The sequence below is a fragment of the Ailuropoda melanoleuca genome, chromosome 8 (assembly GCF_002007445.2).
Source record: "Ailuropoda melanoleuca isolate Jingjing chromosome 8, ASM200744v2, whole genome shotgun sequence".
NCBI classification, from domain to species: Eukaryota; Metazoa; Chordata; class Mammalia; order Carnivora; family Ursidae; genus Ailuropoda; species Ailuropoda melanoleuca.
The window spans coordinates 660,158-687,750 of record NC_048225.1 but is presented as its reverse complement, the minus strand read 5'-3'; the positions used below and the strand labels follow the sequence as shown (position 1 = coordinate 687,750).

Here is a 27,593-nt window from a genome sequence, read left to right as displayed (position 1 = left end):
TTGCTGGTGGCCTCATGGCTGTCCTCCTCTGGCATCTTCACAGGCTCCTTCCTCCAGGCGTGTCTGTGATCTGAGCTCTTATGAAGACACTAGTCCTTTTACATTTGGGCTCAGAAGACCTCATTTTGCCTTACTTACCACTCTAAAGGCCCTATCTAGAAAGGCAGTCACACTCAGACATACCAGGGAGATCAGGACTTCAACATACGGATTTAGGGGCACAATTCAGCCCAAAACCACAGTGGTCCCTCAATACAGAGTAGCTACCGAGCAAAAAGGAAAAGAAACGTTTCTAAAATGATTTCATACCCTCTCTAAACTCCTTCTCTAACGGCAAGGAGAGCCCTCCCACCGACGCAAGGCCACGGACCCACCAGTGCATCACCACCTCACGCCGCGAACAGCGAGACGAGGGCCCGGACGATCTTCCCTCCTCCCCGGGCATCTATGTAAAGCACCTAAAGAAGTCACAGGATAAGACACATGGAGTGTTTACGACCTGCTCTTTCCCCAGGCCTCAGAAATCTGCCGTGGACCCAGATCTCAGAAAGGATGAGGATGCTCGGGGCCAAGGAGCAGACACAGACCCCTGCCTGTGTCCACCTCCTCTTCCCACCAACATCCATGCAACGAAGTGATTACACTGTTTTTAATGTCAATGCAGATTTACCTAATTTTTAACACGGATTTTAATTAAAATGCACAAAGCAACTAGACAGATATTCTCATCTTAAAAGAATTTCATAAATCACATTAAGAACACTTTTTTTTTGAGATTTTGTTTACTTAAGAGAGAACGAGGGGTGAATCAAAGGGAGAGGGAGAAGCAGACTCCCTGCTGAGCAGAGTCTGACACGGAGCTCATCCCAGAACCCCAAGATCATGACCTGAGCCGAAGGCAAACGCTTCACCATCTGAGCCCCCCAGGCGCCCCGCCCCAAAGAACACTTCTTAGTAATTTGTTTTATGAATTCCACTTTTATTTAACAGCTAACATCTGAGTGCTTACAATGGGACAGATACTACTGCACATTAACTCATTTAACCCTGATAACCCTATTAAGCCATGGAGAAAATACATTTTAAGTCAGAGAAAAAAATGTTTGATGCAGCCTTTTTAAAGAATTTTATTAAGAGGTTTCTCACAAATTAGGGAAAAGCTTATTTACCAATAAGAAAAAAGTCCTTATTTTAAAACGCAAGTGGAAAAACACCAAAGAGAATCTGGCACGGTAACTGTGGCAAACTCCAGCATTTCCGGTTCCAGCTCTTGCCAACTGCACACTCTCAGGTCGTACTCAAAGCTTCCAGAAAGAACACCAATCCCAGGCACTTCTGACGTGACACCGTGGGCACCGAGGCTCCCCCGCAGCCTCTCCCGTACTCGCACGCGCACACTAACACAGCTCATCCAACACAACCTCCCATCGAAACAAAGATTAAACAGGACACAGGACACTAATGTTCTGAAACAAGATCACCAGTAGCAAAGCAGAATACAACACAATGTCCTAAAGAACCAGTAATTCATTTCCACTTCAGATGGCTTCAAATGTCAAGAATATTCTAAAGACTTTTATGAGAGAAAGGTACGAACAGTACCCTTAATTATCCCCCTGCAGATGGGGCATTTTCTCAGAGACGGGGCACATTCCTGGCACACGACCAGGTGCCCACAAGGAATGAAGACGATGGAGACTTCTCTGTCCATGCACACTTTACACGTCCTCTCCTCCTGCAGCCTTCTCAGCTGCTCTTCCAGCGACAGGCCTGGTAAGAACAACAAACTTCAGTGAAATTGTTTCTACTTTAACTCCTGTTAAAAAAAAAAAAGGGGGTAATATGTCCTGTTGGTCTTAAGCCTTCATTTTGTTTTACCTGAAACATCTTCTGCTGGAATATACTTCATGTTCTTGTCCACTGAGGAAAGAAAAACACACAGGAGGCGTTTTTCTACCAAACGTAAGACTGCTTCCCCCACTACTCGTGTTCTTGAACAACACGGACTAGCTACAGATCACGGACTACGCAGTCACACTACGCGGGCAATGAGGAGACGTACCCGTTTTAGAACTGGCTCAATGCACAGACCAGAGCTGGCTAACTGGATTTATCTTGTTTGTCAAACATATGCATGAACACAATCCCACAGATTTCTGAAATAATTTTACCAAAAACTCACCAAATAAGTTTTTGTATAATGTAGAGTCGATTTCTTTCAAACAACTTTTGAAGATGCTGGCAGCAGCATTTCCTTTAACTAAAACAGTGTCGATCAGCTCTCTTGCTTGCAAGGGTATCTGTGTTTTTTGTTTAATGATATCATGTTCCTGTTTATTAATTACATTGGCCTTTAAAAGGTTATCCAGGATAGGAAGCACACAAGTCAACTGTTGAAAGAGTGCCATTCTATTCCTCCGAATTAAAGACAAGTCATCTTCATTTACAGAAGAAAAAAGAAAAAATCCATTAGATTTTAAAGGGCTCCGAGTATACACACATAGTCCCTCACAACCAATCCGACAAGTAATTTAGGCCCTAAATAAATCGGAGCTTGAACTTCGGGAAGACTTAGCTAAGGCATATCATACAGTCCACACAACACACAGGGCCTGTCTTTATCATTTCTTAACGTGGAGGTATTTACAGGTCTTCAAACCCTGCTGTCCCCATGGAATTAATAATACTGATTTCTATTTGCATCCTATCACTTTCGTACAAACTCCCTATTTGATACCGGAGATCCTGTCAGTTAAAGACGGCAGGTACGACTACGACTCATGTCCAACCCCGGAGGAAAAAACCTCCAAGAGCAAGCGACCTCCCCCACGTCAGAGCCAGTCTCCTGGATGATGTTCCTCTCACCCCGGGCTGCAGAAGCACGGCCGCAGCGCAAGCGTCACCTGTCCCACAAGGACACGCCCAGGTCCCCAGGCCAGCCCCGCCACTCCTTATGTGCCCTGGGCCCCGTCACTCCCACGCCCATCCACTTCACAAACGTCTCCATGTGCTTGGCACTACGCCAAGTGTCTTGCTGCCAACTTCCCATTTAATTCCCAGAGACTCCATGCAATTCGTACTATTGTCTCTGTTTCGCAGAATCACAACCTGCTTTCTGACAGAGCCAGGGTTTCAGTGCAACTGTCTCAACTTAGCAATCAGACTTCCCCGCTCCTCTCCATGAGCGCAAGAGGCTCTCTTTTTTTTTTTTTTTAGATTTATTTATTTGACAGAGATAGAGACAGCCAGCGAGAGAGGGAACACAAGCAGGGGGAGTGGGAGAGGAAGAAGCAGGCTCACAGCGGAGGAGCCTGACGTGGGGCTCGATCCCATAACGCTGGGATCACGCCCTGAGCTTAACCGCTGTGCCACCCAGGCGCCCCGCAAGAGGCTCTCTTAACCCACTCCTAGCATCACTCAGCAGCGTCACCAGAAAGTGTCTTCGACCCACACCCCCACTCAGCACTGGGCAGCCTTCACCTGTGCGGCCGCTCCGTGTGGCGGATGCCGCAGCTTGCCCATGAGCCCCAGCAGCAAGCACCACAGGGGTGACAGGCACAGATCCGACACGGGCATGCGTGCTCCATGCATGTTTGTCAAAGGCGCGACTACTCAACACACAGAGCGTCCCCTGCGTGAGCAGCACAGTCAGCTCCCTGATCAGCTCCCCACTGTCGCTGGGCCGGACAGGGGCTTCTCAAGCCCCAGCACCTCCCCATCAGGTGTGTATTTTGTAGAAGGACCACTGAGCAAGGATCGGGGAGTCCAATACCATGGTAAGAATAGGATTTCAAGGAAATTTTTTCAAAAAACTGAAATAAGACCTGCATTCAACTTTAAAAGCTTCCTTCCTCAAACCATTTAAATTTGTTATTTATGAGGAAGGAAAGCCATCTTCTTCAAGATCTTATGCTAAAATCCTCTGACTGGCAGCACTCACAGATCTTACTGAAACAGAAAGCTCTTCTAAGGATACTGTTCTAGCACGGCCCACCGCGCGGAAGGGGGCACCACTGGAGACGACTGGCGGCTGCCGCCAGCAGGTAGCAGACAGACGCCAGCGCTCTGCGATGGGTCACCCAGTCCTCCGGGCCTCACAGAGAAGGCCGGGCGACCAACATTCCCAAGTACCTGATGCCATTTCTTCAGCTTGTCGTTCCTTCTCTTCTTCTCGGGTCTCATCTTCAGCATTCAGGAGCGCTAACACGATATCGCTGACGGTTCTGTAGTTCTCCCCGGTGGTCAGGATCTTACTCTGCACCGTCTGCCTCACCAGGCTTCTGCTGAAGCCCATCTCCAAGGCGGCCGTCACCACGGGGGTGTTCATCATGACGGCGTCTTCTGAAGGACTTTCTCCAGGTCCAAAATGGACAACTATTTGAAAAGACATGTACCAAAGCTGAATTCCACAAATGTCAAAATACAGAGAAAAATCACGACCACGGCACAACTTTACTCTCGTGCTGCTCACACCCTGGTAGTCACATGAGCTTCACGCACCAATTACCTGCAATTCCAACCAAAGTGTGACCACGGAGAATCAAGACAGCACAACAAGCAATACTGTTTTAAATATCACTTCCCACGCTACACCTTGGAACCTACTTAATGAGAGACTCTGTAAGGACAGGGCTTAGAAATCCATGTCTTTTTTAAACTCCTGAAATGATTCTGACGTACAATCATTTTTGGGAACCAATACACTCTAGGACTGTAGGTTTGGCCAGGAAAGCAGGGAGAAATCACCAGGACTTCACGAAAGCTGGGATCAGAGTTGGCACCTGAAGGACCTACAGGCAGACAGAGGAGTCGGGGGAATAACACAGATGGGAAGGAGAGTGAAGCGGGCCATCAGGTCACACAGAGCACCCCTAACGACGTAGTAAAGAGCACCCCTAACGACGTAGTAAAGACGCGGCTGAAGCAGCGGTCATGTGATCTCCGGTCACCACAGACACTCTGAAGAGAACAAAGCAGTGTGAGGTGATTAAATGAACGAGGCAGGACGAGGACCACGGACACGGGGTCATCAGGGAAGCGTTTTCCGGGAACGGGGTCATGCTGACCAACACCGAAATTCTCGGTGGAAATTACAAAGACGTCATCCTTCAAGACATTGGACTGCCCTCTGCTGGAGAAGTGTTCCAATAAACATGACTTCACGACAGCCACTGGCACTCTGCTCGCGGCTCAAACACACACGGCAGGCCTGTGGGGAGAGGCAACACTACTCCAAACCCGTCAATGGTAAGGAGTTACGGGAATACCTGAAAGAAATCGTCTAGGAAAGAAGAACAGCAAGCATAAAAGCCCTAATCGAGACAAAATCTTGACATTCAAGAACTAGAAAGCAGGGACGCCTGGGTGGCTCAGTGGGTTAAGCGTCTGCCTTCGGCTCAGGTCATGATCTCAGGGTCCTGGGACCGAGTCCCACATTGGGCTCCCTGCTCAGGGAGTCTGTTTCTCCCTCTCCTGCTCCTTGTGCTCTGTCAAATAAATATTTTAAAAAGCCTTAAAAAAAACAAAACAAAACTAGAAAGTGGTGAGCAGCAGAGAGGAGGGTGACCCCAGACCGTGCAGAGCCTCGCCAGTTCATCTTTCACTCTAGGGGTGCTAGAATGTTCTGCAGGCATTTGAAGTGAAGAATGATAAAACCTGGTTTGTGTTTTCAGAAGATGATTCAGGCAGCTCTGTGATAAAACGTTCATGAGATGGAACGAGGAGACCGGCCAGGTCATCACGAAGGCGGTGATGGCAGTGAGGACTGGGCTGACAGTGTCCTGTGGAAATGGAGACACGCACAAAGATGCGGGGCATGTAAGGAAGGCGGGGATAAAAGGACATCCGACGGATGAAATACGCCAAGTAAAGACAGGAGCTGGGATGATGCCTGACTTGAGTCAACTTTCTGACCTCAGCAGGTAGGTGCCATTAACTGAGATGGGGGAGACCAGGCAGGCAAATCTGAGGGATCAAAGACAAGAGAAAAGGTCTGCTCTAATCGGATCACCTCTGAAACACCCATTATAATCAAGTAGAGATTTAAACATGTAGTTGGACGTGCCAGCCTGGAGCTCAGGAAATGAAGAAATAAATTTGGTCCAAGTGTTGAGAAGCAGTCCATCATTTGTGGTTTCAAAAAGGAGCCAGCAAAGGAGACTGTTCATGATTAACCAGAGAAACAGAGGAAAACCAAGAATGTGGTGTCCAGGAAGCCAAGCGAAGGTGTCTTAAGATGGATGCAGGAGAGTCATGTCAGCAAGACTACCAAAAAAGACGTCCCCCGCTTGTACTGTGACTCAACAGTAATTTGGAATCCACCTGCAAACAACGGTGCTGTTGTGAAAGCTCTGAGATGCAGGCAGAAGATTATGAAACCCCAGTGAAGCCCAATACCAAGGACAACTGTTGTGACAAGACAGGCCTGCACCCAGAGGCTGACTTGCCAACCCCGGGCCTGGCAACAAACCCATGAACAGCTCCATACCCTCAGGACTTGGCTACAGGCCCGTTTAGCTTGATCCTGTCACCAGCACCCTACACAAAAGAACGAAGAGGACCCAGGCCTACCCATGCTTTGGCACACAGACGTACAGACCTCAGTTCCAGCTGCAGACACAGAAACTGCCTGTGAACTGGATCCCGCCACAGTCCAGGAGCCACTACAGGTGAATCCACCACACTCGATCAGAACGTAGAATCGGAGGGACCCACCTATCCCAGCCTCAATCTTCAAACAGTCCTGCTAGCACAGGGGCCCAGCAGGAGACACTGCTCAGCGCACATCTGGAGCTCCTGAAAGCGCTTAGCCTCAGGCCACAGCAACACAACCGGCACCAGGACCCAGGGAGGAGCACTCCTGTCTGCACCTCCTGCAACAGCTCCAGCCTCTCCACACAGCATCTGGAAGCAATCCTGCCCACCAAAGCACCTGGCAGGGGACATGCCCACGTGTGCCTCCAGAGCCAGGTGTGCAGGCCTCAGTCTTGGCTGTAGAACTAACCACAGCCCTTGGGCTCCGCGCCGGCCCCACTCAGCCATGGCCCACGGCCTGTCCCGCTAACCAAGGGACCCATCAATGACCAGAAAGGAGCCCTTCCACGGACCTAGACGGAGCCATACCCATCTGCATATCTGGTGACAGTCCTGCCGTCTGAGGCCCCAACTCTGGACCCTGCAGCAGACGCGTACCCCAACATCCTATAGAACAACGTACTGGAGACAGTACCGTCCAGCAAGGGGCCAAAGTCCACACCAGCCTGAGCTGCTGGTGACAAGTCTCCCACCACAGACCCCACCACAGACCAAGCACCAGCCTCAAAACTGGGCCCAGCCAGGTACCAGCCAAGGGTGCTGACAGGAAAAGAGTATCTGCCAAAACCAGTCTGTGAAGACTAGGAGAGATGTTTCTGTCATAGGCACAGACACCAATGAAAGGCTACTTATAGCACGCAAAACAGCACCAAAGGAAACCAAGAAAGACCCAGTAATTTACCCCAAAGAAATGGGAGATCTACAATCTGCCTAACACACTAAATATTAGCATCTTATACTCAACGAAATTCAAGAGAACAAAGGTAGAAAAATAAAAGAAATGATAATACATTTCAGAAGTTTAATAAAGTAACAGAAACCACAAAAAAAGAACCAAAAAGGAATCCTGGAGCCGAAGAATACAATAACAGAACTGGAAAACTGAGTCGCGAGCTTCAAGAACTGACCTCACCATGCAGAACAAGGAATCAGAGAACTCGAAGGGAGATTATTTGAAATCAGCCAGTTGTGGAAACAGAAAAAAGAATGGAAAGGTAAAGAAAGCCTATGTGAGTTATGAGACACCGCCAAACAAATGAACAGCCACATCGTAGGAGTCCCAGAGGAGAAAAGGGGGCAGAAAGCTTATTTAAAGACATAACAGCTGTGGGGCGCCTGGGTGGCTCAGTCGTTAAGCGTCTGCCTTCGGCTCAGGGCGTGATCCCGGAGTCTGGGATCGAGCCCCACATCAGGCTCCTCCACTGGAAGCCTGCTTCTCCCTCTCCCACTCCCCCTGCTTGTGTTCCCTCTCTCGCTGACTGTGTCTCTCTGTCAAATAAATAAAATCTTTAAAAAAACAAACAAAAAAAAGACATAACAGCTGAAAACTTCCCAAATCATGGGAGAGATTTTCTGGTTCTGTTACTGTATTTCCAGCAACAGTAAAATCAAAGAACCACAAGCATGACCAACCCTAACATTATTTTCAAATGTGTAATAGTCAAAATGTGAAAAGACAGAGACAAAGAGAGAACTGTGAAAACAGGGGCGCCTGGGTGGCTCAGTCGTTAAGCGGCTGCCTTCGGCTCAGGGCGTGATCCTGGCGTTATGGGATCGAGCCCCACATCAGGCTCCTCCACTGGGAGCCTGCTTCTTCCTCTCCCACTCCCCTGCCTGTGTTCTGTCTCTCGCTGGCTGTGTCTCTGTCAAATAAATAAAATCTTAAAAAAAAAAAAAAAAAGAACTGTGAAAACAGCAAGGAAAAAACATCTGCTCCCGTACAAGGGACACCCTCTGGCTGTCCACACGCTGCTCCGCAGAGACCGTGGAGGCCGGCTGACAGACTCAGAAAACAAGACCACACTGACGATGAAGGCAAAACCGTCTTTCAGAAATGAAGGAAAAAAAAAAAGATAGACATTCCAGAAAACCGAAGCTGAAGGAGTTACCCAACATTAAAGCAGCCCTACAGCCAGTGCTCACAGGTTACCTGCAAGCTGAAATGGACACTGCAGCAACACGGAAACACACGCAAGCGTACCACTTCCTGGTAAAGGTAAATACGGAGTCGAATCCAGAACACCCTCTACGATGCCTGCACCTCTAGCGTCCCAGCTAAAACACAGTAACGTGAACAACTAGAGCTGAAGTAACTTGGTACTGGATCCGTATCAGAGGCAGGACATCAACAGTGCCACGTGTGCGGTGAGGTAAGGTGTTGCCAGCGTGAAGCACGTGACTCCATCTCTTAAGACGTTTTAGGTGAACGTCACGGTGAGCACAAAGACAAAACCCAGAGCAGATGCACAAGATGTAACGGAAAGGAATTAGAGCACGCTGCTACAGAAAGTAAGTCAGAAAGGACTGTAGTGTAAGAGGAAGAAATGAACAAAGGAACTGGAAAAAAAAAATCGTAGTAAGTCTTCAGAGGACCAGTAATTACTTTAAAACGTAAAAAGACTACGCTCTCTAATCAAAAGACACAGACGGGGCACCTGGGTGGCACAGTCGTTAAGCGTCTGCCTTCAGCTCAGGGCGTGATCCCGGTGTTATGGGATCGAGCCCCACATCAGGCTCCTCTGCTATGAGCCTGCTTCTTCCTCTCCCTCTCCCCTGCTGTGTTCCCTCTCTCACTGGCTGTCTCTCTGAAGGGTCAGCTCATCGAGAGGACATAACAGATGCATAATGTGCGCTCCCAACACTGCAGCACCTGGACATTTAAGGGGCGCCTGGGGCCCGTCAGCGAAGCCGACTCTTGGTTTCAGCTCGGGTCGTGAGATCGAGCCCCACGTCAGGCTCTGCACTCAGCACAGAATCTGCTTGAGATTCTCTCTCTCTTAAATAAATAAATAAAATTTTAAATAAATATATATTTCAAGCAAATATTAACAAAACTAAAGCAAGGAAAAGAGACGAATACATACAAGCAGGGGCTTCAACAGCCCACTTTCAACGCTGGCCAGAGCACCAGACACAAGGTTCACAGGGCAACCACAGAGCTGAACACCAGGGCACCAAGCGGGCCTCACGCAACCGCACAGAACACACATGCTTCTCAAGCTCTCGTGGAACAGCCCTCGGGACAGAGCCCAGCTTCCCCTAACAAACTGGAAACACTGAAGTCAAATCTAGTACCTTTTCCACCTCAGTGGCATAAAACTAGGAATCAGTAACAGGAAGGAAACTAACAGACTCACAAACAGGGAAATTAAACAACACACTCGTGAACAGCCAACCAGCAGAAAGGAGATCAGTAAGAAACCAGCAAATACTTGAGACAGACAAAAACACAACACACCCAAGCTAAGGGGGTGCAGCAAAAGCAGATCTGCGAGGGAAGTTTTCAGCAATAAATAGCTAAATTAAGAACAATGAATGCTCTCTGGGGTGCCTGGGTGGCACAGCTGGGTAAGCATCCAACTCTTGGATTTGGCTCAGGTCGTGACCTCAGGGTCCTGGGATTAAGCCCCAATCAGGCTCCCTGCTCAGCAGAGACACTGCTTGAGATTCTCTCTCCTTCTCCCCCGCCCCATGAGCTCACCACGCACACGCCCTCTAAAATAAGTAAATCTTTAAAAACAAAAAAAGAAAACAATGACAGCTCTCAAAAACAAAAAAACAAACAAAAAAGCTTAACTTTATACGTCCACAATACAAAAAAATAAGGTGAGGGGAGATGGGGGAAACAGGTGAAGGGGACTAAGAGTACACTTATCTTGATGAGAACTGAGTAATATATGGAATCATATCATATACCTGAAATTAATATAACACAGTATATTAACTACCCTAAATTTTTAAGAAAACTCACTAGTTTAAAAATAAAAAACAAACTAAGCCGATGGTCAGCAGAAGCAAGAAAATACTAAAGATCAGAGCAGAAATAAATGCCACAGAAACTGTAAAAACAAAAGGAAAAATCAATGGCACAAACAGTTGGTTTTTTTGAAAAGATAAACAAAACTGACAAACCTCTAGCTAGGCCAAACTAGAAAAGAGAGGACTCCTACAAAATTACAGACATTAGGGGCGCCTGGGTGGCTTAGCTGTTAAGCGTCTGCCTTCGGCTCAGGGCGTGATCCCAGGGTCCTGGGATCGAGTCCCATATCGGGCTCCCTGCTCTGCTGGGAGCCTGCTTCTTCCTCTCCCACTCCCCCTGCTTGTGTTCCCTCTCTCACTGGCTGTCTCCCTCTGTCAAAAATAAATAAAATCTTAAAAGAAAAAAATTACAGACATTACAAATGATGCACCAAACATGCAGATCACAAGAGACTACTGTGAATAATTACACACTAAGAAACTAGACGATATACATGAAACAGATAAATTCCTAGAAACCTACAGCTTAACCAAGACTGAATCAGGTAAAAATAAAATATCTGAACACAGCAATAACATATATAACAAAAGCAGTAATCAAAAATCTCACAACAAAATCCAATGATTTCACTGATGAATTCTACCGAAGATTTTAAAAAGAATTAACACCAACCCTTCTTAAACTCTTTCCAAATACTGCAGAGAAGAAAACAATCCCAAAATCATTTCATGCAGCCAGCATCACCCTGACACTAAAGACAGACAAGGTCATTACATGGAAACGAACTTCAGGCCAATATATATCCTTGATGAACACAGACATGAAACTGGGGGCAGGGACAGCTAAAACGGTGCTGGAGCAGGGGACCTCAGGCTCACCTCGTCCCTTGAACTCAGCTAGATACATATCACATCATCCTAAATACCCCAGAAATCACCCTGATGACTGAAAGAACACACACCAAAACTAAGAGAGAGAAGAAGCCACACTGAAGAAGGTAGGAAGTGTGGAGACATGGTCTGGGGGAGAAATGGATTGCAGGAGCTGCGGAGGGGAGGGAGCCCTGGTTGCAAAGAAGGGGGAGAGAGGGGAGCACACAGGAAAATGCACAAGAACGTTTCCCCAAAGCCACTGTCTGGGAAAATGACAGGGGCTGAATTTCTTGAGTTCTTGCAACCAGCCAGGATTAAAGCCTGGAGTTTTCAGGGTCAGCGGGCTGGGCTGGGCTGGACTAGAGCCTGGAAGGCACTGCCCTACCGCTGGAGAGGAGACAGGCAAATAACCCGGAGATGGACAGCATGGAAACAGTGATCTGAAAAACCTGAAATGTGCCTGGGGCACACAGGGGGTAGAGTGTTCCCTCTTCTTGGAGAGTAACATTCAGACAGATGCCTCTCTGGGTACAAAGGAGCCCGCTGGCCCCATTTCCCTCCCCACCCCTCAGCATAAACACGGAGCCACCTGCAGTAAACAGAGCAGTGCCCACACCGGCTGCCAAACCTGCTTACACCAGGTCCCACACCCCTGCGCTCTGCCGGGAAGGCCCTTCTCAGGCAGGCTTGCCTCAGTCCCAGAGAGGCAAGCCCCTTCCCCAGAAGACAAACAGAAACCCCTCCCACATGTCTCCCAACCAGGGAGTCCTGCAAGGCCTCAGTTCTGGTGGAGTTGGTGTCAGGTCTCATTTCACAAGCAGAGCAGAGCACACCTTGTTAAAACTTGCCACATTCAGGCCAGGCACCAAACACTGTCCACAGCGGGCAAGGAGAGCCTCTGCAGACCACCTGCCCGAAGGGCAGAGCAGCCAAACCACAGCAGCAGGGGGCATGCCACACACACCTGAGACACTCCCTGAAGCTCCAGGCCCTGGGCACTCCAGAACCTCTTCCTCATAAGGCCATTATTTTCAGGAGCAGGAGACATAACAGGCTTTTGTAACACACAAAAGAAGGCAGAGACTTAGACAAAATGCCAAGACGGAGGAATTTCTCCCATATCAGAGAATAAGACAGGCCACGGCCAGAGATCTAAGGAAACAGAAAGAAGTAACATGCCTGATGGAGAATTTAAAGCAACAGTCATAAGGATACTACCGGCTGAGCTTGAGAAGTGAATGGAAGACTTCAGGGAGGCCCTTACTGCAGAGATAAGAGAATAACACAGAATCAGTCAGAGATGAAAAATGCAATAACTGATCATGGAAACAGGCCTGATGCAAGGAACAGCAGGCTACAATGTCAGGAATGAATNTGTTAAAACTCGCCACTTTCAGGCCAGGTACCAAACACTGCCCACAGCGAGCAAGGAGAGCCTCTGCAGACCACCTGCCCGAAGGACAGAGCAGCCAAACCACAGCAGCAGGGGGCATGCCACACACACCTGAGACACTCCCTGAAGCTCCAGGCCCTGGGCACTACGGGACCTCTTCTCCGTAAGGCCATTATTTTCAGGAGCAGGAGACATAACAGGCTTTTGTAACACACGAAAGAAGGCAGAGACTTAGACAAAATGCCAAAATGGAGGAATTTCTCCCAAATCAGAGAACAAGACAAGCTATGGCCAGAGATCTAAGTGAAACAGAAAGGAGTAACATGCCTGATGGAGAGTTTAAAGCAACAATCGTAAGGATACACTACTCGCTGGGCTTGAGAAGTGAATGGAAGACTTCAGGGAGGCCCTTACTGCAGAGATAAGAGAATAACACAGAATCAGTCAGAGATGAAAAATGCAATAACTGATCATGGAAACAGGCCTGACGCAAGGAACAGCAGGCTACAATGTCAGGAATGAATTAGTGACCCAGAAGACAGAGTAATGGAAGATAATGATGCTGAACAAAAGAGGAAGAAAGAATTATGGAACACCAGAACACACGTGGGGAAATCAGCAACTCTGCTGAACATGATAATGTGGGTATGACAGGAGTCCCAGAAGAAGAAGAGAAAGGGGGGCAGAAGGTTTAAGTGAGGAAATAATAGCAGAAAACATCCCTAATCTGGGGAAGGAAATGGACATCCAGATCCAGGAGGCACAGAGAATTCCCATCAAAATCAACAAAAGCAGGCCCACACCAAGATACACTACAGGGAATTCTGCAAACCACACTGACAAAGAAAAAGTCTTAAAATCAACGAGACAAAAGAAGTCCTTAACTTACAAGGGAAGAAGCGTAAGACCAGCTGCAGATCTCCCCACAGCCACCTGGCAGGCCAGCAGGGAGGGGCATGATGTATTCAACATGCTGAATGGGAAAGTCAGCAGCCAAGAATACCCCACCCAGCAAGGCTGTCTTTCAGAACGGAAGGAGAGATGAAGAGTTTCCCAGACCAACAAAACTAAAGGAGGTCATGATCATAAACTAGCCCTGCAAGAAATACTACTAAAGGTGACTCTTTGAGCAGAAAGGAAAGATTAAAATGACAAAGAAAGGAACAGAGAAAATCTCCAGAAACAATTACAAAACAAGTAATAAAATGCACTAAATTCAAATCTATCAATAATTACTCTGAATGTAAACAGACTAAATGCTCCGATCAAAAGACATATGGTGTCGGGATGGATTAAAAAAAAAAAAAAAGACCCATCTATGTGTTGCCTACCAAAGACACATTTTGGACCTAGACACCACCAAACTGAAAACGCGGAGATGGAGAACCATCGACCACACAAATGGACGTCAGAAGAAAGCTGGAGAAGCAATACTTGTATCAGACAAACCAGATTCTAAACCAAAGACTGTAATGAGAGATGAAGAAGCTCACTACTATATCATCATTAAGGGGTCTCTCCAACAAGAAGATCTAACAATAGTAAATATTTATACCCCCAACTTGGGAACACCCAAATACATAAAACAATTCAGAACCAAGGAACTCACTAATATAGTAAAAGTAGGAGCTTTAACACCCCACTCACATCAATGGACAGATCAAGCAGAAAATCAACAAGGAAAACAATGGCTTTGAATGATACACTGGACCAGATGGACTTCACAGATACTCAGAGCATTTCATCCTAAAGCAGAATACACATTCTTCTCGAGTACACATGGGACATTCTCCAAAACAGGTCACATACAGGGTCACAAATCAGGCCTCAACAAATACATACCACAACACTATAAAACTTGAAGTCAACCACAGGAAAAAAATTTGGAAAGACCACAAATACATGGACGTTAGACAACATGCTCTAAGGAATGAATGGGTCAACCAGGAAATCAAAGAAATAAAAGCCTACATGGAAACAAATGAAAATGAATACACGATGGTCCAAAACCTTTGGGCTGCAGCAAAGGCGGTTCTAAGAGAGAAGTCTGTAACAATACAGGCTTACCTCATGAAGCAAGAAAGGACTCAAATACACAACCTAACCTTACACCTAAAGGAGCTGGGGATAGAACAATAAGAAGTCTAAAGCCAACAGGAGGGAAATAAAGATTAGAGCAGAAATAGAGGATAGAGAAAAAAAAAAAACCACAAAAAACACACAACAGAACAGATCAATAAAACCGAGAGCAGATTCTTTGAAAGATTTAATAAAATTGGTAAACCCCTAGCCAGACTTAAAAGAGAAGGACCCAAATAAATAAAATCACCAATGAAAGAAATCACACCACCACAGAAATACTAGCAATTCTAAGAGAATATCATGAAAAACTATATGCCAACAAACTGGACAACCTGGAAGAAATGGGTATATCCTAGAAACACATAAATTACCAAAACTAAAACAGGAAGAAATAAGAAACTTGACCAGACCCATAACCAGCAAAGAAATTGAATCAGCAATCAAAAATCCCCTAAACAAACAAGAGTCCAGGGCCAGATGGCTTCCCAGGGGAATTCTCCCAAACATTTAAAGAAAAGTGAGTACCTATTTTTCTCAACTATTCCAAAAACTAGAAAAGGAAGGAAAACTTCCAAATTCATTCTATGAGGCCAGTATTACCATGATACCAAAAACAGACAAAGACCCCACCAAAAAAGAAAACTACAGGTCAATATCCCTGATGAACATGGATGCAAAAATTCTCAACAAAATATTAGCACATCAAATCCAACAGTACATTAAATGACTCATTCACCACAATCAAGTGGGATTTACTCCTGGGCTGCAAGAGTGGTTCAATATTTGCAAATCAATCAGTGTGATACTGAAGAGAAAGGATAAGACCCATATGATCACTCTGATAGATGCAGAAAAGCATCTGACAACATAGGACATCACTCAGGATAAGAACCCTCGGCAAAGGTTTAGAGGGACATACCTCAACATCATAAAGGCCATGTACGAAAAACCCACAGCTAGTATCATCCTCACTGAGGAAAAACTGAGAGCTTTTCCTCTAAGGTCAAGAACAAGACAGGGATGTCCACTCTCACCACTACTATTTAACACAGAACTGGAAGTCTTAGCCTCAGCAGTCAGACAACAGAAGGAAATAAAAGGCATCCAAATCAGCAAGTTAGAAGTCAGACTTTCACTACTTGCAGATGACATGACACTCTATATAAAAAACCTGACAGACTCCACCAAAAACCTGCGAGAACAGATATAAAAAATCAACATACAGAAATCTGTTGCATTTTTGTACATCATAATGAAGCAGAAAGAGAAATCAAGGAACTGATCCCACTTACAACTGTACCGAAGACTGTAAGATACCTGGGAATAACCCTAACCAAAGAGGTAAAGGATCTGTACTCTAGAAACTACAGGGCGCTTATGAAAGAAATTGAGGAAGAGGGGCGCCTGGATGGCTCAGTTGTTAAGCATCTGCCTTTGGCTCAGGTCATGATCCCAGGGTGCTGGGATCAAGCCCCACATCGGGCTCCCTGCTCGGCGGGAAGCCTGCTTCTCCCTCTCACATTCCCCTTGCTTGTGTTCCCTCTCTCGCTGTCTCTGTCAAATAAATAAATAAATAAATAATCTTAAAAAAGAAAAAAAAAGAAATTGAGGAAGACACAAAGAGATGGAAAGACATTCCATGCTCATGGACTGGAAGAACAGACATTATTAAAATGTCTGTGCTGCCCAGAGCAGTTCACACATTCAATGCAATCCCTATCAAAATGCCACCAGCATTTTTCAAAGAGCTGAACCAAATAATCCTAAATTTTGTGTGGAACCAGAAAAGACCCCAAATCACCAGGGGAATTGTTGTAAAAGAAAACCAAAGCTGGGGGCATCCCAATGCCTGACTTCAAGCTGTATTACAAAGCTGGGATCACCAAGACAGCATGGTGCTGGCACAAAAACAGACACACAGACCAATGGAACAGAACAGAGAACCCAGAAATGGACCCTCAGCTCTATGGTCAACTAATCTTCGACAAAGCAGGAAGGTATATACAATGGAAAAAAGACGGTCTCTTCAACAAATGGTGTTGAGAAAATTGGACAGCCACATGAAGAACAAAACTGGACCATTTCCTTACACCATACACAAAAATAGACTCAAAACGGATGAAAGACCTAAATGTGAGACAGGACTCCATCAAAATCCTAGAGGAGAAAGAGGAGAACACAGGCAGCAACTCTCTGACATGAGCCATAGCAACTTCTTGCTAGACATGTCTCCAGAAGCAAGGAAAACAGAAGCAAAAATGAACTTTTGGGACTTCATCAAGATAAAAAGCTTCTGCACAGTGAAGGAAACAGTCAATAAAACTAAAAGGCAACCTTCAAAATGGGAGAAGATATTTACAAATGACTTATGTGAGAAAGGGCTAGGATCCAAAATCTATAAAGAACTTATCAAACTCAACTCTCAAAAAATCAATAACCCAACTAAACAATGGGCAGAAGACATGAATAACATTCTCCCAAAGACACCCAGACGGCCAACAGACACATCAAAAGATGTTCGACATCGTTCATCGTCAGGGAAATACAGATCAATCAGAACCACAATGAGACACCACCTCATGCCTGTCAGAATGGCCGGAATCAACAACACAAGAAACAAGTGTTGGCGAGGACACAGAGAAAGGGGAACTCGTACACTCTTGGTGGACACGTGAAGTAACGCAGCCACTGTGGAAAACAGTACTGAGATTCCTCAAAACATTAAAAATAGAACCTCCCAGGGCACCTGAGCTGCCCAGTCAGTTGAGCGTCTGACTCTCGGCTGCGGCTCGGGTCATGATCTCAGGTCGTGAGATGCAGCCGTGTCAGGCTGCGCTCAGCGGGAGTCTGCTGGAGTCTGCCTCTCCCTCTGTACCTCCTGCCACGTGCGAATGCATGCTCTCTAAAATAAATTTTACATTTTTTTAAAAAGGAAAAAAATAGAACTTCCCTATGATCCAGCAATCCCACTTCTGTGTATTTATCAGCAGGAAACGAAATCACTTTCTGAAGGATTTATCTGCACTCCCACGTTCCCTGTAGCGTGATTCACAGCAGCCAATACATGAGGACAGCCTCTCGCTGTTCATCGGCAGATCCAAATAAAGAAAACATGCTAATATGTCAGAATATTATTTACCCATAAAAAGAAGGAAACCCTGCCTGTTGCAATGACACGATGGACTTTATCAGATGAGTAAGTTCTGAGAATCTAATGCACAGTGTACTGGCTACAGATGACAAGACTGCATTACACACCTGGAAGTTACTAAAAGAGCAAATCTTAAATACTCTTACCACACAAAAACCCTAAAATTATGGAGGTGTCCAGGATGTTAATCTTAACGTGGTGACCGTGTAGCAATGGGCGTGTATCAATCATGCCACCTCTTATCTTAAACTGACATCGTGTCATACGTGGATTCTATCCCAACACAGCTAGGGGCGAAAGGGATGAAGCACTCAACTGTTTCAGATGCTGGTAACAGGTCAAGCAGTGGATTAACTAAGACGGTGGTTCTTGGTGACCCTGACAAGAGCAGTTTTCAGCAGAGTAAGTTCAAGAAAGAATGGGAAAAAGAGAGTAAGCACAGATAAATCTTTCTACACATTTGGTCGTAAAGGGAAGCGGACAAGCGAGACAACAGCTAGAAGATGACACGGGCTCAAGGAAGGGTCTTCTTAGGACCGGTTACGGTACCTTAAGTTCGTATGCTGAAATAAATATTCCGGAGACTGAAAAACTGACGCCAGGAGACAGAAGGGAAGAGCACTGCCAAGGCGAAGTTCTGAACCTGGCAGCAGGCTGGAGACTCAGAGGACAAAGGACAAGAAAAGCTGGCCTTAGTTCCTTCATGAAAAGAACAGAAAGGCTAGTGGTATGGATACATCTCAGACTGGTGGCTTTGCTGGGAGGAAATGGGAGTAGCTCTCTTTTGATTGTGTTTATTTCCTCAGTGACGCAAGATTATGAGCTGCAAGTTAGAGAAAAGAGCGTAGAAACTTCCAAAGACAGAAAGTGACAGTCACTGTATCAGGGAGCTGCAAAGGGTGGCAGTGCGGCCCACAGAAAGCTATGGTTATAAATTTAAAGCAAGAGCAGTCAGCCCTGTTATCTTTTCCACCTCTATACACAGGAAGTAGTTATCATGTCAAATACCAAATCCAAATCCTCAACAACCCTCCTGAGTCATCTGAGTCATGGTATATGCCAGGAAAGGGTGCACTGTTATCTTATCTTGGACACCCTAACATATGTAAATACATAAACTAAATGCCAGATGTGGCCAAAACTAAGTTCTAACCAGATCTATTTCCTATCCTTGCATTAAAATACTACACACCTAACGAATAACTAATATCTAGCCCAATTGTTCTATCATCCGTCAACTGGCCCTTTCCAAACATACTGGCTTACAGCAAACTGTCCTCTTCGGAGGGTTTACTGTTCATACTTCTCATGTGGCACTCTCTGCGCTCTCTGTGATGGTTATTTCTCTTCTGCATATGTCCTGTTTCCCCAGTTGGAAGGTGAGCACTTGAAGAACAAAGATTAGTATACTTGCTAGAATGCTATAAAAATGTCATGAGTCTTAGCAGATACGTAATAGTTACTAGTTAACTTCCCAGCACTTTTTCCTATGTCCTCAGGAATCAAATCCTCTGTTTATATACTTTTGTGCTTAACATTCTTATAAAAATTCCCATTCTACATTTGAAATATTTTCATACATACTTGGTGGATCGGCATTTTCATCTCCAGGAGCATCTGATGTTGACAAAAGCTATGAAACAGGAGAAAAATTAATAGGTAAAATAAAAAATCTCAAACGATCTTAAACAGAGCAACACCAAGATAAGTTTACCTTAAGTAACATACATACTCTTCCGAAAACTAGGTAACTTATATACTTACCTTGCTCTGTTCTACCTTAATCATCATAAAAATCCCCTTAAACTTTACCTACTATGAAATTAGAGTTCAAGTATTTCTTTAGTTTCAGGAAAGGAGAAAAAATATTAATGGTTCCTCCTTCCATTTAAAAGCTATTTCAGCTGGATCACTCTCAGAGGCTCCTAACTCCTAACAAGTTGTTTTTATTTGTTTTTCTGGAAAAGATGGAAGAGACATTACATATCCTCCTCCAATCCCACCACAGATTTGCCAGGGGGAGACTGAGTGATTTTTCAGAAGCCTAAAAGGAAGAAAATCTTTTTTTTTTTTTAAAGATGTATTTAGGGGCGCCTGGGTGGCACAGCGGTTAAGCGTCTGCCTTCGGCTCAGGGCGTGATCCCGGTGTTATGGGATCGAGCCCCACATCAGGCTCCTCCGCTATGAGCCTGCTTCTTCCTCTCCCACTCCCCCTGCTTGTGCTCCCTCTCACTCTGACTGTCTCTATCTCTGTCAAATAAATAAAATCTTTAAAAAAAAAAAATAATAAAGATGTATTTATTTAGAGACAGCAAGTGAGCACAAGCAGGGGGAGGGGTGGAGGGAGAGAGAGAATCTCAAGCACATTCCTACTGAACGTGGAGCCCAACACGGGACTTGATCCCAGGACCCTGAAATCAGGACCGGAGCCGAAACCGCAATTCAGATGCTCAACCAAGCGAGCCTCCCGGCACCCCTACAAATTTTTAAAAGGCCCTGAACAAGCAAGGTGGTTACAAAAATAAAAATTAAAGGTGTCATTAATTGGACATAAAGCAATTAACCATACTTAGTAAGAAAACAGATGTAAATATTACTCCTGATATTCTTTGTCACTGTCATTTAGGAGAACTCAGCGTTGCCAAATATAAAAACTTACTCACCTGCTCAAGAAGGTGAGGGTGTCGAGCTTGAATCTCATCAACAAAGTCCTGCCCTTTCATGCGTATCAAGAACTCACACCTATAATAGCAGATGAAAATTACTTTTGAAAGTGTTATACACCAAAAAATATATATATATAACCTGATCTTCTAGAAAAGTGGCTTTCAAACTCTGATTGTGTCCTCAGTATAAACATTTTACGGCACAACCTTGTGCACACACATACGGGGCAGGAAAAAAATCCTCGTAAAACGCTACTAACTCTTACTACGTGTTGATGCATTCTGGGCGTTTTCTATTTAATCACATTAAACGAATAACAATAAAAGGGTTTAGACCTCAAAGGAGCACAACCTAAGACTTGAAAAATGCTGTTCTGGACAACCGACGTTTGGGGACTAACACAGTTTCAGCAGCTGTAATTAATATTCCTAAAACGTGATCTTTCACAACATAACAACTGCTTATCTTTCTTGGGGGTCCCCTCTTCCACTACCATTGCAGCACAAATCCTCCTTCCAAAACACAGAGAAATATTTTTGTCTATATGCAATATGACAGTGTTTCCCAAAAACTTGTTCACAAACTCCTAGAGCTGCTCAAAGGAATAAGTTCACCTACCAGCTACTTCCATTTTATCCCTTCGGTGTCTCAATAAGCTGAACAGCTCAGCACCGACCCGCAAAGGCAACGAGCCCCCACCTACACCATGCTGTGCCCAAAACTCACGAAGAACGTCACCAGATGTTAACCCTAACACAATGCAACTTCTAGAAGACAGCAGAAAATGGTTTTGTCCTTAGGTCAGTTAAGATTTCTTAGCTAAGAGACCAAAAGAATAACCCACACAAAGTAAAACTGATAAAATGACATCCTCAAAAGCCACTGCTGAAACAATGAAAAGGCAAGCCACAAACTGAAAGTGGGCAAAACACACCTGTTAAAGAACTTGTACCCAGAATGTATTAGGAACCCTCAAAGCTTAGTAATTAAAAAAAAAAAAAAAACACTTTAAAATGGGCAAAAGATTTCGACACTTTACCAAAGAAGCTATGTAGAAAGCAAATAAGCACTCCACCATCATTCATCATTAAGGGAACTAATGAAAAGCGCAGAGAAGTATCCTGCCACACCTTCTGGGATGGCTACACTAAACTGACAATCCCAACGACAGCTAGGGACAGGGTCACCGGGAGACCTCACAGACTGACGGCTGATCTACAACTGCACAGCCACTTAATAACATGGCAGTTCTTAGGAAGTGAAAGCTTGCCACACAACCCACCAATCCCACGCCTAGCTAGTCGCCCAAGCCAAAGGAAAACACCTGCCACAAATGTTTACTATGTTTACAGTGCCTTTGTTGCTTATCGCTCCAAGCTGGAACCCAGGCGCCCTTCTACTGCTGACGGGCTAGAATCCACAGAGCTCACGGAAGCACACTCACAACTCCAGTTTGTTGCGGAGATAAAACAGCTAGTTCTCACGATGCTCTCATTAAACATGCAGTTTTAAATTATCTTTACTCTGGGACCGATTAACTTACATTAAGATTAAAGCAGCAAGTACAATGAGCCCTGGCTTATAGATCCCCCTACTCTAAGTTCAGTAAGGACAAAGACTGTCCTCATCACTGCTACATCCTCCAGCCAGCACTCAAATATGTGACAAGTGAACTGTTAAATACACAGATAACAATTATCCATTCTGGTCTTCCATTTACTAAGATTAGAGGTTATCCACAATTGAAATTCGCTGTTCCTGAAATGTTTACACAAACCACCCTAAGTCTTTTTCCCTTATTTAACCGTCTAAAACAAAACACAAATTCAGGAAATAAACCAAGATTTTGTTCTGTTTTGTTTTATAAAGGACAAAACGCAGTAATTCAAACACCACAACTGGAAAGCTATTTTTGTCTTTTTAATACTGTTATTAAATTTCAAATTTTAGGTACACAATCCCATAGAGCCAAGCATAATTAAGTCATTGAAAATTCTGACAAAGTACATTTTTCCCTAAATAATATAAACAAAACATGTCACTTTTGAAAGTCAGAAAGTCAAATCTTACCTTGCTGTATTATGAATACTGAAGACAAAATTTTAAAACCCAACTCTTAACAATGTACTGATCCATAATAAAATACTTCAAGTTTATCTTTATATAAAACAAAATGACAGACGGACGTTTTAATTTCCTGAAGGGGGTCAAGAGACTCCTCATCATTAAAAAAGGCACTCACAGGTCGAAACACTGTCCTGTATGTACGACCCCACTGATGGGAGGTGCCCAGTCAGATTCAGAGAGACAGAAAGGAGAACGGTGGCTGCAGGGGCTGGGGGGATGGGGATGGAGAGATCGTGTGATGAGCACAAGCTTGGAAGATGAGAAAGTCTGGTGGTAATGATGGAGGACCAATGGGAACATACTTAATGTCACAGAGCTACACACTTAAAAAGGGTTAAAATGGTAAATTTTGTTATGTATTTTTTACAATTTTTAAAAAATTATCTAGTCCAACGCCATTATACTGATAAGGACAGAGTTTCAAATGGGTCACATAACTTGTCCAAGTTCACACAGCTCCTCAAAAATGAAGAATTTCTAATTCTATTTCCACAAACGATACTGCCTCTCAATTCTTTGTAGGCTACAGTAGAAAACAGGACATACTGCTGGAGACAGAGTGACTAAGATATCACAAGATCTTATCACAAGATAAAACAAAAAAATAATTTACGATTAGACTTAGCTTTCATTATATGCATGTTTGTATTTGCCTTCTTCAGGGTCATTTTGTGTCCCTTCTTATTATCCTTTTCTCTCACTTTTTCTCCAACATATGTTCTTTCATGCTATTTTACACATCTTTGTAATCCTTAAGAGTTCTTAAAAGCAAAAATGGGAACCCTACAGATAAAACGCATGGCCATAATTGTAGATGAGTCCTCAAGAATAACTTAAACTAGGGGCACCTGGGTGGCTCTGTCTGTTAGGCATCTGACTCCCAATCAGGTCATGATCTCAGGGTCCTGAGATCAAGCCCGGAATCAAGTCTGCTTGTCTCCCCACTCCCCCCACAACGCCCCTTACCCTGCTAGCGCTCCCGCTCGCGCTCACTCTCTAATAAATAAATCTTTAAAAATAATAGCAAGTTAAATTATATCCTGAATACGTAGCTAACAAAAGAAAAGAGAACATTCTAAAACATTTTTATCAAAATAACTAATGTTAAAATTCAGTATATTTTAATTAAGTAATCTCTACACCCACCGTGCGATTTGATGGTCCCCAGACCAGGAGTCACTGAGCCAGCCACAGGCCCCAGATCTGGTGCTTGAGAAGACCAATTCCCCAACAGCATAAAAGCAGCTTTGCTATATTGAAATGTAAACATAAATCCTGCAAACACACCTACTTCTTGCAAGCAGTTTTGTGTAGAAATACCTTTCAAAATAATTACCTTGGAAACCACTTGGCGTGCTCCACCCACGGGTCGTCTCCAGACTCCCAACACCTTAAGCCACCATCACAACAAAAGCATTTGACATCATCATTGCGACCTGAAGAAAACAGACTGACCTTAAATACACATCCTAATACGTAAAACAAAGTGAGCTTGATAAAACATACAACCACATATTAGTTTCTTACCCACGTAATAGAAACCAGCACTTGCAAGCTGCTCGGGCCGAACTGGTACACTAGATGGCCAGTACACAAATGTTCTCAGCCGAGCTGCATGTGTCTGCATGCTCAAATTGGAAATGCTAAACCTCAGCGTCTCCAGAGAATTTTCCAGAAATGGGCAGTTGGGAAAATGTCTGCGGTGTTCTGACATCGCATCATCCTTTGGTTCCCAGTTACTCAGGGTCCCACCGCAGGCAAAGCAGGCTACCTTGTCTCCAGGTCCTATATAATAAAAGCCAGCTCTTGCCAGGTCTGATGGTGACAAAAAGGTTAACGGCCACATGTGGTAAGTAAGGAATCTGGCTTCTTCAGTACTCATTGCATAACTGTAGGGGTTAGTCCTCAATGGGGAGAAGTCTTCGACTGCTCTAGGATTAACAGGGTTTGGTGCAAGGTTGGAATGAGAACCACTGAATGAGCCACCATGTTCCAAACTGGGAGATAATGAATGTGTAAAACTGTTTCTCATTGGAGAAGTATTCTTAAAGGTGGAATCCCGGCTAGTAAGAGCAACCAGACTGTGAATAAAACTACAGCTAGGATAGAGCTGTTTGTGTTTTTCAACAGGATTGTCTCCAGGTTTCCAGTTGTCCAGCATCAGGCCACAACAGAAGCACTTGACCTTGTCATTCACACCCGTGTAGTAAAAACCAGCCCGGGCCAGACTCCTCTCTGAGACGGGAACGCCGGTGGGGAACGTTGAGTATGTAGACATTCTATAGAGTTCACATGAGAAGTCATATTTTATTTTTTGTTTGCTGCCAATTGTCTGATTTGATAAGATCGTGCTATCTTCCATGGTACTCTTAATTCTCTGACATGAAGAACCTGGGATAAGTCTTCGGGAAGTAGTTTTGTGCATGAGTGATTTTACTTTTTAATAGCTAAAAATCTTCATATGAAATTTCTATCTTCACATGAAATTAGTTTTTTTACCACGTAAAAGAATCAAACAACAGGCTCCTACTTATGTAAAGTTCACTACACCTTCTTCATGGGATTTCTGCCTGAGTTTACACTCAGGTGGGATGAGTATCTGCCCTAAATTACCAAGGTATCATCTAGTACTGTTTCGGATTAACCCTTACGTAACTCGAGGGCTAACTGCTCATTATTTGGTGTAATACTAACATAAAGACCTGAAATTGGCACACTTACTGAAATATGTTAAAACTGCTTCATTTTTCGAGGAGGTTGATATTCCCAAAATTCTAAATTATAGAGTACCTAAATTATCCCTTCAATATGCTTTTAGTTACAAGCTACAAAGCCTATTTATCAAGCCAATTACTGACTATGCTACAAGTGGGAAAAACTATATGCAGGTTTCTTTCAAGCCCTTTAATACGGTATTTTTTAAAATCTTGTTTCGTTCTAGCAAACAAGAATTAAAGTCTTTATATGGTCATATTATCTGAAGGCTAGTTTCACACAGGTGATCACTACAACAGTATTTACTTAAGTGGGTTGTATTAGCTCCAGTAACAACTTTTGGGGATATCAACACCCACAAGCTTTGCTGAACCCACACCTGTTTTAGTGTGTATGATGTCAAACAGATCCTGCTTAAAGCTAAACTCTTCCACCTTTGTTAAATATTGTCTGCATTTGTTTCCATTTTCTGCAGCATCATGGTTTGTCTTTCTTCCTCACTCTGCATACCAATTATACTTGATCAACTGAAGGTATTTTCTCCATAAACTATTTAACCACAAAATTTCCACAACAGGAACTTTAACACTGCATTTAAAAATTAAATAGCCTATCTTTAAAAATCATGTATCTATATCACTCATTTTGTAAACATAAATCAACTTATCACGATACAGCTTATCCTTCCTAGTGTTATCACATATGCATGATATATTATAAACAAAACTGTTTATGCACAAAATATCAATAAACCCTACTAGCCTTCTTTCTGAAAACCCTTGCTACTTTAAAACTATAATCATACACAAAATTACACTCCACAAAATTCAAGCTATATCCCTTTATAATGTTTCTGGTTCTCCATAATGGGATTTATTACTGCCGGGGAAAGAAATGAGGGGAGAAAAAAGTAGACTCGTCGAGGCTGTTAATCTGAAAAGAAGAAAAAAAAAAAAGCTATTTCAGAAAGCTATATTTTCATGGTAAAGAGAATTCAGACTTTTCAATGTATTCAGTACAGTCTAAAAATGATTTACACTTTAGATAACACATCGTAAGTCCAAAAATTTGTCACCAAAATTTTCAAACTGGAAAAATTCTTAATTAAAATAAATGCCCAGTAGCACTAAGTGTGCTTTTTAAAAACGTCCAACTCCGAAGACAGACGGACACGTCCACACAGGCAGCTACTTCGCTCCTGGCCTCCCCTCTACCGGCGACAAGGTCTAGCAGCTAAAGGAAAACCCCTGGGCCAAACGGAGAGCCTGCGCTCCAACCAGCACGCACGGCAGCCATCAGGCAGGAACGCTGCGTCTTACTGTCAAGTCTGTCCAGAGCCAGGGAAGTGACCAGGAGGGAAAGGCATCACGAAGTCGCCAACATAAACCCCTAGACTGTGCAGAGAGGCCGGCGCGCACACCCAACAGCACGAGCGGCCGAGCGGCCCCGGGCTCGGGGACACCGCAGCCTGGCGGACAGGGCTCCCCCGACCCCCTCCCCGCGCCCGGGACCCGGCTGTACACCCCGCGGGGACGCCGCCAGAGCTCGGTCCGGCCCCCACACCGCTCGGCCCTGAAACCTGCCGCAGCCCGCGAGTCCCAGGGCCAGGGCTCCCCGCGGACATAAAAGCGTCCGCGAGCGGGGAGAGCCCGACATAAAAGCGTCCGCGAGCGGGGAGAGCCCGCCGCGCCCCTGCCCCAGCGCCCGGCCGAAAGGCCGCGGCCTCCCTCCGTCCCTCCCCGCCCGGCTGGCGCCCCCAACCCGCGCCCGCACCGGGGCCGCACTCACCGCGGGGCCGGGGCAGCACACGCGGAAACGGCGCGACGGCCGGCGGCCTCCGTGAATCCGAACCGCGGCTGCCCCCGGAGATGCGGCCGGCCGGCTCAGCTCCGGCGTCCCCAGCCCCGCCCAGGCGGGGCACGCGCTGACGCACGCTGACGTCACCGCCGCGCCAGGGCGCCGAGAGTTTGCGTCAGAGAGCGGCCGGACGCGCCTTCTTCGGCGGGCGGTGCC

The 27,593-nt window shown here is 45.0% G+C and overlaps 1 protein-coding gene across 1 annotated transcript; it reads right to left on the bottom strand.

Annotated features, from left to right (window-relative positions):
• Positions 1-958: 958 nt before the first annotated feature.
• LOC100477406 (baculoviral IAP repeat-containing protein 2) lies at positions 959-27,593 on the bottom strand. Its single transcript, XM_034665640.1, has 9 exons — positions 27,369-27,593; positions 24,393-26,513; positions 24,202-24,301; positions 20,735-20,813; positions 19,656-19,704; positions 4,132-4,374; positions 2,183-2,437; positions 1,879-1,920; positions 959-1,770 (listed from the first exon to the last, which is right to left on the bottom strand). Exons 2-9 carry the CDS (start codon positions 25,288-25,290, stop codon positions 1,577-1,579), a joined length of 1,860 nt encoding a protein of 619 aa, XP_034521531.1. The 5' UTR covers positions 25,291-26,513; positions 27,369-27,593; the 3' UTR covers positions 959-1,576.

What these genes read in the sequence shown, in the direction of transcription:
- LOC100477406 (XM_034665640.1), bottom strand. Translation starts at nt 25,290, where the DNA reads ATGCACAAAACTACTTCCCGAAGACTTATCCCAGGTTCTTCATGTCAG. An exon ending in ACCCTCACCTTCTTGAGCAG is followed by an intron (nt 19,705 to 20,734) that starts GTGAGTAAGTTT and finishes CCTGTTTCATAG; the next exon opens with CTTTTGTCAACATCAGATGC. An exon ending in TCCAGCAGAAGATGTTTCAG is followed by an intron (nt 1,771 to 1,878) that starts GTAAAACAAAAT and finishes TGTTCTTACCAG; the next exon opens with GCCTGTCGCTGGAAGAGCAG.